This window comes from Alternaria atra (assembly GCF_907166805.1).
Source record: "Alternaria atra isolate CS162 genome assembly, contig: 34, whole genome shotgun sequence".
Taxonomy (NCBI): Eukaryota; Fungi; Ascomycota; class Dothideomycetes; order Pleosporales; family Pleosporaceae; genus Alternaria; species Alternaria atra.
In genome coordinates, this window is record NW_025091333.1 from 1,212,543 (window position 1) to 1,224,003 (window position 11,461).

The 11,461-nt window shown below is 53.0% G+C and overlaps 2 protein-coding genes across 2 annotated transcripts; both read right to left on the minus strand.

Annotated features, from left to right (window-relative positions):
* Positions 1 to 128: 128 nt before the first annotated feature.
* Positions 129 to 3,361, minus strand: ALTATR162_LOCUS10852 (uncharacterized protein; the record flags this gene model as incomplete). Its single annotated transcript, XM_043318492.1, has 4 exons — positions 129 to 237; positions 300 to 2,938; positions 2,993 to 3,150; positions 3,244 to 3,361. The coding sequence occupies 4 exons, from the start codon at positions 3,359 to 3,361 to the stop codon at positions 129 to 131; spliced, it is 3,024 nt and encodes a 1,007-aa protein (XP_043174427.1).
* Positions 3,362 to 4,464: 1,103 nt separating this feature from the next.
* Positions 4,465 to 7,182, minus strand: ALTATR162_LOCUS10853 (uncharacterized protein; the record flags this gene model as incomplete). Its single annotated transcript, XM_043318493.1, has 2 exons — positions 4,465 to 6,176; positions 6,237 to 7,182. The coding sequence occupies 2 exons, from the start codon at positions 7,180 to 7,182 to the stop codon at positions 4,465 to 4,467; spliced, it is 2,658 nt and encodes an 885-aa protein (XP_043174428.1).
* Positions 7,183 to 11,461: the final 4,279 nt, after the last annotated feature.

Below are 11,461 nucleotides of genomic sequence, written 5' to 3' on the forward strand. Positions count from 1 at the left end.
AGCCCCATCTCTTGCTTCTACATGCAGAGTAACTATGATACGTGTTTCTTGACCGGATCGGATCGGAGATGCGAGCGCCCGCCGACGCGTCTCAGCGAGCGAGAGGGAGAAGAAGGGGAAGAAGACAACTAGTCCTTCTTCGCTCGGCCGTTCTGCTGTTCAGCAAGCTCCAACTTCTCGTTGCCCTTTTGGATGAAAAATCTGCGTTCGAGGAATTTGAGACCTTCGTCGATGATGCTGGGAATACGTTAATGATTCATCCTTCTGTACTTGTGCCACACGGCATGGGGTTGACTTACATGATAGGCGCACTGATCGCCATGACCGCCTTCCACTCGTTACCATCTAGCGGAATAACGCTGAACAGACCTTGCAAGAACGGAACATAGAGAAGAGCAAAGTGCAACGCCATACTCAAACAGATAGCATAGACGAGCATCATGTTCTCCCAAAGCGGTAACGTGAGCAAACTCTCTGAGCTGCTCAAAGCGTTCATAGCATTAAGCATCTCGATCACGACCAAGATGCTCAAACTAACAGTAGACGCAGCTTGGGCAGATGAGTTGCTGAACATTTCGCAACCGATCTCAGGGAACTGTGTCGAGCAGCGGTGGAAGTGGCGAAGTTGGTAGAAAGAGATCTGAGGGCCATCGCTGTTGAACATGAACCACCACGCATAGCCACCGACGGTTGCGGCGCCGACGTAGGTACCAATAACCATGTAGCGGAAGAACAACCAGCCGCTGATGAGAGGCTCGTCGCGCTTGCGGGGTTGGCGCCTCATTACATCGTGGTCTGGAGGGTTGAAAGAGAGAGCGGTGGCGGGGAGACCATCGGTAACGAGATTGACCCAGAGGAGCTGGACAGGAATCAGAGCCTCAGGCATACCCATAGCAGCAGTCAGGAAGATAGATACGACTTCTCCGATGTTGGAGGAGATGAGGTAGCGAATAAACTGTTGAGTGTTGTTGTAGATGGAACGGCCTTCTTCGACGGCGCCTTCGATAGTGGCAAAGTTGTCGTCTACAAGGACCATATCAGCGGCGAGCTTGGCTACGTCGGTTCCGGAACCCATGGCAACGCCAATATCGGCCTTCTTGAGAGCAGGCGCATCGTTGACACCGTCGCCAGTCATAGCGACGACCTCACCGGCTTGTTGGAGAAGGTCGACGAGTTTGGACTTGTGTGTTGGCTCAGTACGGGAGAAGAGGCTGGCATGCTTGGCGGCTTCCATCTTTTCGGACTCGGAAAGATCATCGAACTGGCGACCTGTGAAAGACTTGCCAGTGAGATCTTCGTTGGGGCCGAAGACACCAATTTGACGGCAGATGGACTCGGCAGTGTTCTGGTTGTCTCCAGTGATGACTACAACACGGATACCAGCAGAGCGGCACTTGGCGATCGAGGCGCGAACTTCAGGGCGGGGAGGGTCCAACATGCCGACGAGACCGATAAGAGTCATTTTCTGCTCCAGCTGGGTGTACTCCTTGGTAGTCTTAGCCTTTGTCAGAAGTGGGTTCGATTCAATGTCTTCAACAGATGCTACGGCAATGACACGGAGACCGCGGTTGCCGTACTCGACAATCTCCTTGTTGATAAGGGTGGACAGTTGCTTGTTCATGGGCATCTTCTTTCCGTTCTTGCCAACGACGACATTTGTGCAGCGATCAAGAATTGACTCGGGGGCGCCCTTGACGAGTAGTTTCTGCGAGTTACCGTTCTTGACTAGGACAGACATGCTCTTGCGGTCGCGAGAGAATTCATAGGTGGCAAGACGAGAGTACTGGCTTTCATAGTGCTTGGTGGAGAAATCGAGGCGTCCTTCGGGCGAGGTACTAGCGCGGGTTGCATTGTGAGCAATGTCGGGAGTGCCAACCTTCTCAACTAGGACACGAAGAGCACCCTCTGTAGGCTCACCAACCAGGTTGTAAGTGCCGTTTTTGGAGTCGTAGGCAAGGGCGGCATCGTTGCAAAGCGCTGTGACCTCACAAATCTGGCGTACAGTGTCGGATTGTGCTGCAAGATTCTCAAGGGGTTTGCCACGGAGTGAGATTTGACCCTCGGGCGCAAAGCTAGTACCCTCGATGTCAAACTCTTCGAGACCGCTGCCTTGTTCGTTGAGGAAAACCATCTTGTTTACGCTCATTTGGTTGGTGGTAAGAGTACCTGTCTTGTCGGAGCAAATAACGCTGCAGCTACCAAGTGTCTCGACAGAAGGCAGGCTTCGCACGACGGCGTTCCTTGCAGCCATCTTGCGCGTTCCCAAAGCCAAACATGTTGTGATGACGACGGCCAGACCTTCGGGGATAGCAGCAACACCGAGGGAAACAGCGATCTTGAGGTAGTAGATAGCGCCCTTGGTAAAGCTGCCGTGCGAGGGGTCGCTGAAGTTGCCAATGTTGATGAGCCAGACGAGGATGCAGATAGCCGTGATGACCTTTGCGAGCTGGTCGCCAAAGTCATTGAGCTTCTCCTTGAGAGGGGTGGGCTGGGAAATTTGTGCCGTGATGCTCTCATGGATGTCTCCAATCGCGGTGTTACCACCCGTCAGGACAACCAGCGCAGTCGCATGACCTGTGACAACCGTAGTACCCGAGAAGAGCATATTAACCTGGTCCTGCTTAACAGCATTCTCATCCTTGACGGCCCTGGTATCCTTGGATACACTCTCGCTCTCTCCAGTCAAGATAGACTGGTCGATGTTGAAGCTATTGCTCGAGATGGACAGAATCCTGCAGTCAGCGGGTATTCTGTCACCAATTGTAACCGAAATGACATCTCCAGGAACCAGCTCATCAGCCTTGACGCGTTTGACATGTCCGTCGCGTACGACTTTCGCTTCGTTGGCTGAGTATTCTTGGAGGGCCGCGATGGCTTTCTCGGCGCTAGTTTCTTGCGATACTCCGACGACAGCGTTTAGGATGAGAATGGTGAGGATCTGTAGACATGAATGTTAGCCAAGACACATGTATGCCCCTGATCTGGTACGTACAACTGCAGGGTCGACGAATGCGGTCCAGCCTTCTTCCTCTTCGAAGAGCGCAAGTACGAACGACACTGCTGCCGAGCCTAGCAGTATGATGACCAGCTGATCTTTGAATTGCTCGAGGATGAGCTCCCAGATGGGAGTTGGGGGGTCTTCTGGTAGCGCTGTTTCTTATGTTAGCAATTGTCCGTTTCCCCTATGCACATCGTCCGATGTCCACCTTGTCGTCGCCCCAGTCCACGGGGATGATAACATACCATTCTTTCCATGCTTCTCCCGCGCGCTCTGCACCTGCTGTGCGCTAAGACCTTTCTGTTTCTCGACCTGGAAGTACCTCAGCGCCTCAGCAGGCGTCTTGGTGTACGCATTCTCCATGCCCACTACTCTTTCCACCGGGTATCCTTCGCTCAGTATACCACTCGTTCAACGGTTCGTTGTGTGATGGCTCAATCGTTGCGCGTTGGTGTTGTTCGCAGGGATATCTCGGCTCTAGAAATGTCTGGCCTCCCAAGTCGCAGGTATCTTCGCCTATGACGTTGAAATGAACTTTGACAATGTCCACGTTATTCCTTTGAGTTAGAAAGGAGAGGACTGTATTTTCCTGGCACAAGTAAGTCGCAGGAGAAGACGATAGAAGATTCTGCGACTGTCCGCGGCAGAAACGGCTGCACTGGCGGCGCAACAGCACTTGTCTCGACTTCGGCGCACCCCAAGAAATCTGTCCTCTAATCGACCCGCATGCGCCACAGCACTATCCCTCTTTCAGCCTCACCAGCCACTTTTCGCCGATAACCACGTTTTGCGCAACTCGTTTCAATTCGTCTATATCTCAAACTTGCCCTTGATGTGTATCATTTCGATGCTAGTGAATAGTGGCTGGTGAGAATCGGGTTTACGCCGTTCGCAGCGACTCTGAAATGCATGGGGGTGCGGCCAGATTCCGAGAACAGCTTGCTGTGTTCGGCCTTTTCGACCATTGCCCCGCGATTCAAGGTCCCCACCTCGACATCATCACTGCAGCTCACTTGGGCAAGACTGCCGTGCCTGCGGGTCCAGTCCGGCAATCCGGGTCTGAGCAGAGCCTCACCAAGCAATGCGTCGTCATCTCATAAAAAGCTTACGTTGCAATCACTCGGGTGTCACTTGCGGGTGGAACAAAGATCGAATAGAATGTTTAACGTTTTGTTGTATTCGAGTAGCCCGCATATGCTACTGCAGCCCATATCCAAGGTTATCCCAACATGCAAAGTTCATCAAAGGGTATTATAGCCCACCATAGGTATCCCGCTCGCTGACGCCGTAAAATAAAGGCTATCCAAAAGACCAGGTCAAATGCTATCATGATCGTCATGTACCCAGTCCGATCTAATCATGCCTGCTTTCTGACATGATCACCTCTATGGTGTACAACTATAATGTGTATAACGTGAATAAAACCAGGCAGCCAAAATGCCATGGGAGAAGTAAATTTCGCAAGCTTATTGGCTTGCGCAGTATGTCCGAATCAATCGGGCGATGTCTCGGGTGATGAAGGGCTTAGTGACGAAGCCCTTCATCCCACTCTTGACTGCTTTGTCTAGAGCGGCGTCGGTGATGTCTGCGCTGACGGCCAGAATGGTCGGCTTTCGCTCGAGCTCTGGCATCTTCAGAATCACCTCGGTAGCTTGGAAGCCGTCCAGCAGCGGCATCCAAAGGTCCATAAGGACGACATCAAAGGCCTCGGAGGCTGGGGCAAGAGCATTGCGACGAACAGTCTCGACGGCGTCGTTACCGTTGAATGCTGTGGTGATGTTCTTGTAGCCCAGTCTGTCCAGCATGCTCACCAGCACACGTCTATTAATAGCGTTGTCGTCTACAACTAGGATGTTGAGAGGCAGTTGCACACCGAGATTGGATGGCGCAACATCCCGCTCCAAGGATAGAGCGCGAGTAGCATGTTGTCTTGGAGGCGATGAGGTGCGGCGAGGAGTAGCTAGGCCAATATTGTCTGGCGATGTCGCAGAGTGGACAGTGATGACAGGTGTGATTGGTGGTTGGCGTTCGCGATCACTTTTGAATGATTCGGAACTCAGGGGAGGAGTGACAGGGCCACGGCTGAGATCCAGGCGGGGCACCTCATGATCGATAGACATGCGAGATTTGATGGAGAGTGTAGGGGATCCAAACGGTGTTGCAGGACGACTGCAGATCTCGCCTGGAGTAAGTGGGACTCGCATCTCGAATTCCGACCCTCTCCCTGGTCCAGAGACATGCGAACGGAGGCAAAAGAGATCGCCACCCAGCTTCCTCGCAATGCCCTTGGCAACCATTAGACCAAGGCCCAGCCCCTCACTCTGCCGTGTCATCGAATCGTCTTCTCTTGAGAATGGTTTGAATAGATTAGGTAGGAACGCTGCCGGGATACCGGAGCCAGTGTCCTTGATGTTGATGACAATGTAGCGGCCTTTAGCGCTAAGTGTCGCTTGAAGTGTGATGGATCCGTCCTGCGTGAACTTGATAGCGTTGAGAGCAAGGCAAGAGACCATCTTAGCGAGATCCCGTTCATCGATAACAATCGTCTCTGGAACATCGGCAGAAACCGTCCACTCAATCCATTTAGTGTGTGCCTCTCCATTGGAGCTACGTGTTCGGACTTCAATCCGCTCTCCTGTATCCGTAGCCTCAGCGATGGCAGAATCCGGCCTTCCTCCTACTTTAAGCGCATCGTTGATGACATATTGTAAAACCTCTCTTAGATTGGTATGTCGGAGTCCAGGGACCTTGGAATGCTCTGATGCGAATATAGGCGAGGTAGTTGAGTCGCAATTGCCTAACGAGGTTCCGTGTGAGCAAGTGTGGTCTAGTCGATCTAGTTCCAGAGCGCTTGCATCTGGGGGACAAGACTTGGTGCCGCGCATGGGAGGCTCTTCTGAGAAGGTGTCTCGAACACGTTGGCGAGCATTCTTAGCCACGCGTGTCTTGTTAGCATGATCTGCCCAAGAGACCTCACGTCGTCTTCTCTTGATACCACGTAGTGGAGCACGCATGTCGTTGCCGGTGATCATCAAGTCCGGTCGCATCTCACGCCAGAAGGTGTTCCACTGGTCGGGGGTCTTGTCGAGTGGCGAAAGTGGAGTCTCTGGAACACCCATGTTCATGTCGTAGGCATGGACGACATTGTCAGCTGCCTCGACTGCGCGTCTTGAGCTGTCTGAGACGAAGTCAGTATGAGAGTATCGTCACACAGAGTGTTGGAAGGATTGTTACACACCTTGGACAGCTTCAATATTCTCCCTCAGTGTATCGAGTATCTCACGGGTCCGGGATTCAAGCTGCAATGATTCTGATGCTTCCTTCACATTTGCCATCATGACATCCAGCATACCAACAACGCCCTGCATTGGCGTCCTCAATTCGTGGGATAGGCTCCTGGCGTAGGGCTTTAATGACTGGGCAACTGAGACAGCTCTGTGCGGTACGATCCTGGGTACTCCAGCAGCTTGAATTGGTTCTGCTGACTTTGCGAAATCGTTGCCTTCCAACACGCGTTCTAGGATCATGTCTTCCAGGCCATGAAACAGCATTTCGAGAAACCCCCAACTCAACACACGGCGAGCAGCCCCCTCTTTACCCCACATAACACCAAAATGTGCAAAGCACTTTCCTTCAGCAAACAGAGGAATACCAAGATAGGCCTCGCCAGGGATGATGAGGTCGTTTGGGTTGTCGAGGATGAAATCGTTTAATCTTTCGGGTATGATGAAAACTTTGTCATGCTTCATGTAGGCACACGGACATTGGTAGGCATGGTACTTGAAGTTTCTCAGATGGCCGGGTCCGTTACCATGGTCATCGTTGATGTAGAAGGCCTCGCCCATGAGGCATGCTCCAGGCTCGCCAATGGGTGGAAGTTCGACAGCAACATTCTTGTCATCGACCAAAATCCTCTTGGAGACGAAGGCATACTGGGCATCGGCAATCTTAGCGAGGCCTTGGGTGAGCTGGATCCAAAAGCTGTCGGTATCGGCTTTTCGGAGAGCGTCCTTTAGCTTGACGAATTGCTCGGCGGCGTTGCTCTCTGCTGGCACGTATAATTGTGATAGCTCTTCTCTGAAGCCGGTCTCGCCCTGTTGCACGACCATGCCTGGCAAGGGGCGGGAGAAGCACAGCGACTGGCGCTCGATTATATCGGGTGGGATGGTACTATGTCCCTCCATCTTTCAGAATTCCATGCGGGCTGCAGTCGGTACGGACGTCCAGGATGGGCACAGGGGTGTTGGTCAGACGAGGTGAGAAGCTGAACAACGATATGCAAAGGGCTACGAAGGCAGTCGGCAACGCATGCGGAAGTGGATTAGTAACGGAGTTTGGAAGGGCGAAGAATGCGTGGTTGTGCGGGACAGTGAGAAGGAATGCGAGGAATGGCAGGCACGGCGGGCAGTCAGCGATATGGTTGGTCTTCTGCTAGAGTCGCACATAAGAGGGCTGGTGGACGATCTAGAACCTGTCCCGGAGCCGTGGCTTTGCGCGTCCTTGCACCCTCGAGGCCCGCCCTCGTCTGGTAGTGGTCATGACAGCAGCCAGCGCCGCTGTTTGCCTGGCACGCATTCAAAGAGACAGCGGGCCCCAACCCGCGGCTTCGTTTTGAATCGAGGCTCGTTGTGCTGCGTGTCCGCCCCATCACCATTCTCTCATGCCGCAGCATTCGCGCTGGATGGGGCAGAGTTTGAGCGTCGAGTACGCTCAGTGGGTCGCGCCTGCTGGAACAGTCTAGACGCGCTCGGCTGCCGGTCGCTCCTGCACGATTTACAGCGCTACCCCGGTAGCCCCTTCCGCTTCGGCCCCTATGCAAACCTCGCCCACTGTCACCGCCGACTCTCACGCCTGGCCCTCCGCCATGACGATTACTGTCCGCCCCACACAAGCCCTCAATCCGTGCAATGCGAACATGCGAATTACACTTTTCGCCCTTGTCTTGCTTTTTCGCCCATCCAGAAGCTCCAACCAACGCCAGCCTGCATGCCAATATGCTTTATTGTGGCGGCCAAAAGCTACCTCGGACTGCTCAACAACTGTCTAGCATCTACAACCCACAACATCTGGCCATTGATACTCCGGAGTACAGGCGGAGATGCAGCTCGTGGGGCTGACTCCTGCTTGACGTCAGCGGCTCCAGCTCCGCCCATGCATCTTATCGCGCCCGTTTGCTATTCTCATGTTCCCCATGAAGCCGCACTGCCGTCGTACAGTGCTGGTAGATGGATAACGATACACTGGGGCCTAGCGCCTAGTCTTACATGGCACCAGATCGACGATCGGCCGAAACAGAACTTAGCGCTATTTGTTCTGTTGTCTGCTCGTGCTTGCGTCTTGTCTTCCATTACTGCTCTCACGTTGCAAGCTTCGACACCCCATCGCCCAGTCGCCTGCCCTGACATTGCCCTTTTTTGGACACCGATGATGCAGCTTTTCACTTCTGCGACGCCGTCCCTCTGCATGTCGCCCGCACATTCGGCCCTCGAGCAAACATTAACGTGTCATCTTCACAAGTCCAGGCCTCAGGCTGCATGCTCGGTCTTTTGCTACCCTTATTCCCTGCGCTAGCAACAAACCAGCCTGATCTGACGAATCAGCCGCAGTCCTTCCGCTGTCCCGTATTCAATTCACAGCTGTAGTCTGCTGGCTTGCCCTCCGCCAGCCTTCAAAGGCCCTCGTGAGGCCTGAGGTTAGAGTAACGTTACATGGTGTCTTCTTGCAACAGGTACGTCGTGACTTTTCCGGACCCGTGGGTGTGCTCCTGTTTGGGAACCCGTCGCACCAAGCATCGACCAACTAATCAGAACATGATCGACAAAGGCATCGTGAACGGCGTGCTCCCAGGCGAGTAATGATGTGCACTGTGTGTTGATCGACCTCTCTAGCTGTCTCGCTGCAGGGGCGCAGGCCATGTCAGCTTGATGCTCTTCTTCCTTTTGTTTCCCTTTTGTCTTCACCGACACCACCTTTGCAAGCCTATGAATACTTATCGCTACCAAGCTGACATTTGGGGGCAGTTGTGGACATGTTCAACTCCTGGCGTGCGGCTGCCCAATTTTCCGGCGCTAGCTGCACCGGACCACTGCAGAAGGAGCAGCCACAAACATGAAAGCTGCCAGTACCCGCTCTATCACGTTACTAGAACCTTTTTTATCAGACGTCGGCGTCTTGGTTTTCACCGCAACTGCTTTGAGAGTGGAGAGATACTCTCCAAGGTGACGGCTGGGCGGCTGTAGCATTCAGATCGTGAGGCGAACATCGTCGAATTTTTACAGTCACTCCTCAAGATCTTGCATACACCCACGACCCACTCGCTAATTCAAAGTAATGCGCTCGCCAATCACACCTCTGGCAACGCGCGTTGACACTGAATGGGCGACACTATCGTCTGTTGGTTTGTCAGAGTTGGCGACTTTGAGAGCACATGAACCACGGTACACATCTGACATGCCGCGCCAGAAGCTCTACCCGCGGAGCCGTCTAGATGTCTAGACCATTGCCCAGCCTGAGATTTGATCCGCTACACGCCTCTGCTGCAAGTCTATTTCCACTGCCTGGTTCTAGATGCAGCGCAACGACGCATGAGGCTTCACAATACAAATGCTCTTGAATCTACGAAGCCTCTCAATATTTCGGAGATCCACTTCGCGATCATGACGACATGGACACCCGTGTTCCATGTCAATTCATCACGCCCATCACTGGAACTCTTGGCAACGGTCTGGGCCTATCCACATTGTGCGCCTGGTCTGCCTTGTCGATACCAAAGGCCTCACGACCGTGCTCTACATGCGACGCTTGCATCGACAGCTGATATCAGTTGATTGAGGATGCGTAGTGCAGGCAGCATTACTGACCTGATGTGCACTCCACACAATCAAACGATGTTGCTGTTAACGACGCCGCATCAGCCCCAACATCTTGAAACGGCTGCGGTCCGCTCCAGAGCAAGATGCTCCCTGCTACTCCGCTCAAGACATAAAGCAGGCACGGTAAGCTCAGGGCGGCAGTGCATCTTATTCGGCCGACCAAAGCTAGACGGCAATGATAACACACCTAGGCTTGAACAGACTCTAGCAGCTCTTGCATACCCCTTGCGGTTCTCACTGTGGCACCACATCTCGAGCATCGAACCTGGCAGTCGTGAAGCCCAGAGAGAGCGCAGAACATGTCTATCCCGTAGTATGCCATCGTGACTCTACTCGACGCATCGATGACTTGCACATTTCGGGCCGCCAACGTGCCGAGTCCCGGACCGTCTCAAGTTGGAGCACGAGTCTGTTCGCGGCACAATCTATTACTCTAAGCACCTAGATTTGACCGAATACCTGCTCGACAGACTCGTGGGAGTATTGCTTACACGGTGCGCGGAGCATCGAGAAGTCGGCGTATTGTGAAGCCAAATTCTGACAGGCTCAACGAGCTTCCATCTGACTGCTACGACTCTACAATCATGAAGGGTTCCACCAAGGCATGTTGCGTAAAACAGTTGGATGTCGAGTAAACCATAGGCTGATCAAGAGGCAAAGAATGACGTTTAATCGCATCCCATCCGTTCACAGGGAGCACAAATGACCCGTTGCGATTACACCGAAGTACTTCACCACTTTTTCAACAGACTAGAGCTTCCAGTCACCAACAGATGAGCATCACGGTACTTGAATGGCCTGTGTTCCTTCGATACGTGGGACAAGGTATTACAAGTATGCGGCTCCACCGTACATATACGTCAAAACCTTGCTCAAGAGTGTGATACGATTTCATCACAACTAGAGCACTGACATGAGTACGTACCACTCGAACACAACAGCAATCACATACCACCGAGTCAAATATGTGAGTAGGTAGAGTACTGCCCCGAACACATCCAACGCTTCCATCCGTTTACTTGATACTACAATCAACTCAGCATCTCCGCCCTCTCGAAACTCAAGAGCCGACACCATGCATCTCTCAATCCCTTTTCTACAACTCTCTATACCCATCATTCTCATTCTCTCCCTAACTCCACCCTCCGCCACCGCCTCCGCAGTCTCAATCACAAAATCCGCCTGCGTCATCCCCACAACAACAATCACCGCCACCACCATTGAATCATCATCATCATCATGGACCCTATTAAACTACACTTCCTCAACGACCACGACTTCCGTTCTCCCAGCCTCCACAACACCGCTTTGGCAAATCGACCCCCAGTGTCTTCCCGGCGTAGCCCAATGCCACCACTTCGGCGACCGCTTCCGGTACTGCAATGCAACAGGGTTTTGGATCCCAAACTATTGTGGTGGAGATTGGATTTGCTGTGCGTATAGTAGTAGGAATGGGGTTGGGCCTATGTGTGAGGCTAGAGAGAAGTGTGAGGTTACTGGACAGCCGTGGATGGTGGCAGAGGGGTGGGTGTAAGAGGGGGAGGATAGAATGACGGATGGGTTGGATTGGGCTTGGGATTGGAAATCAGGG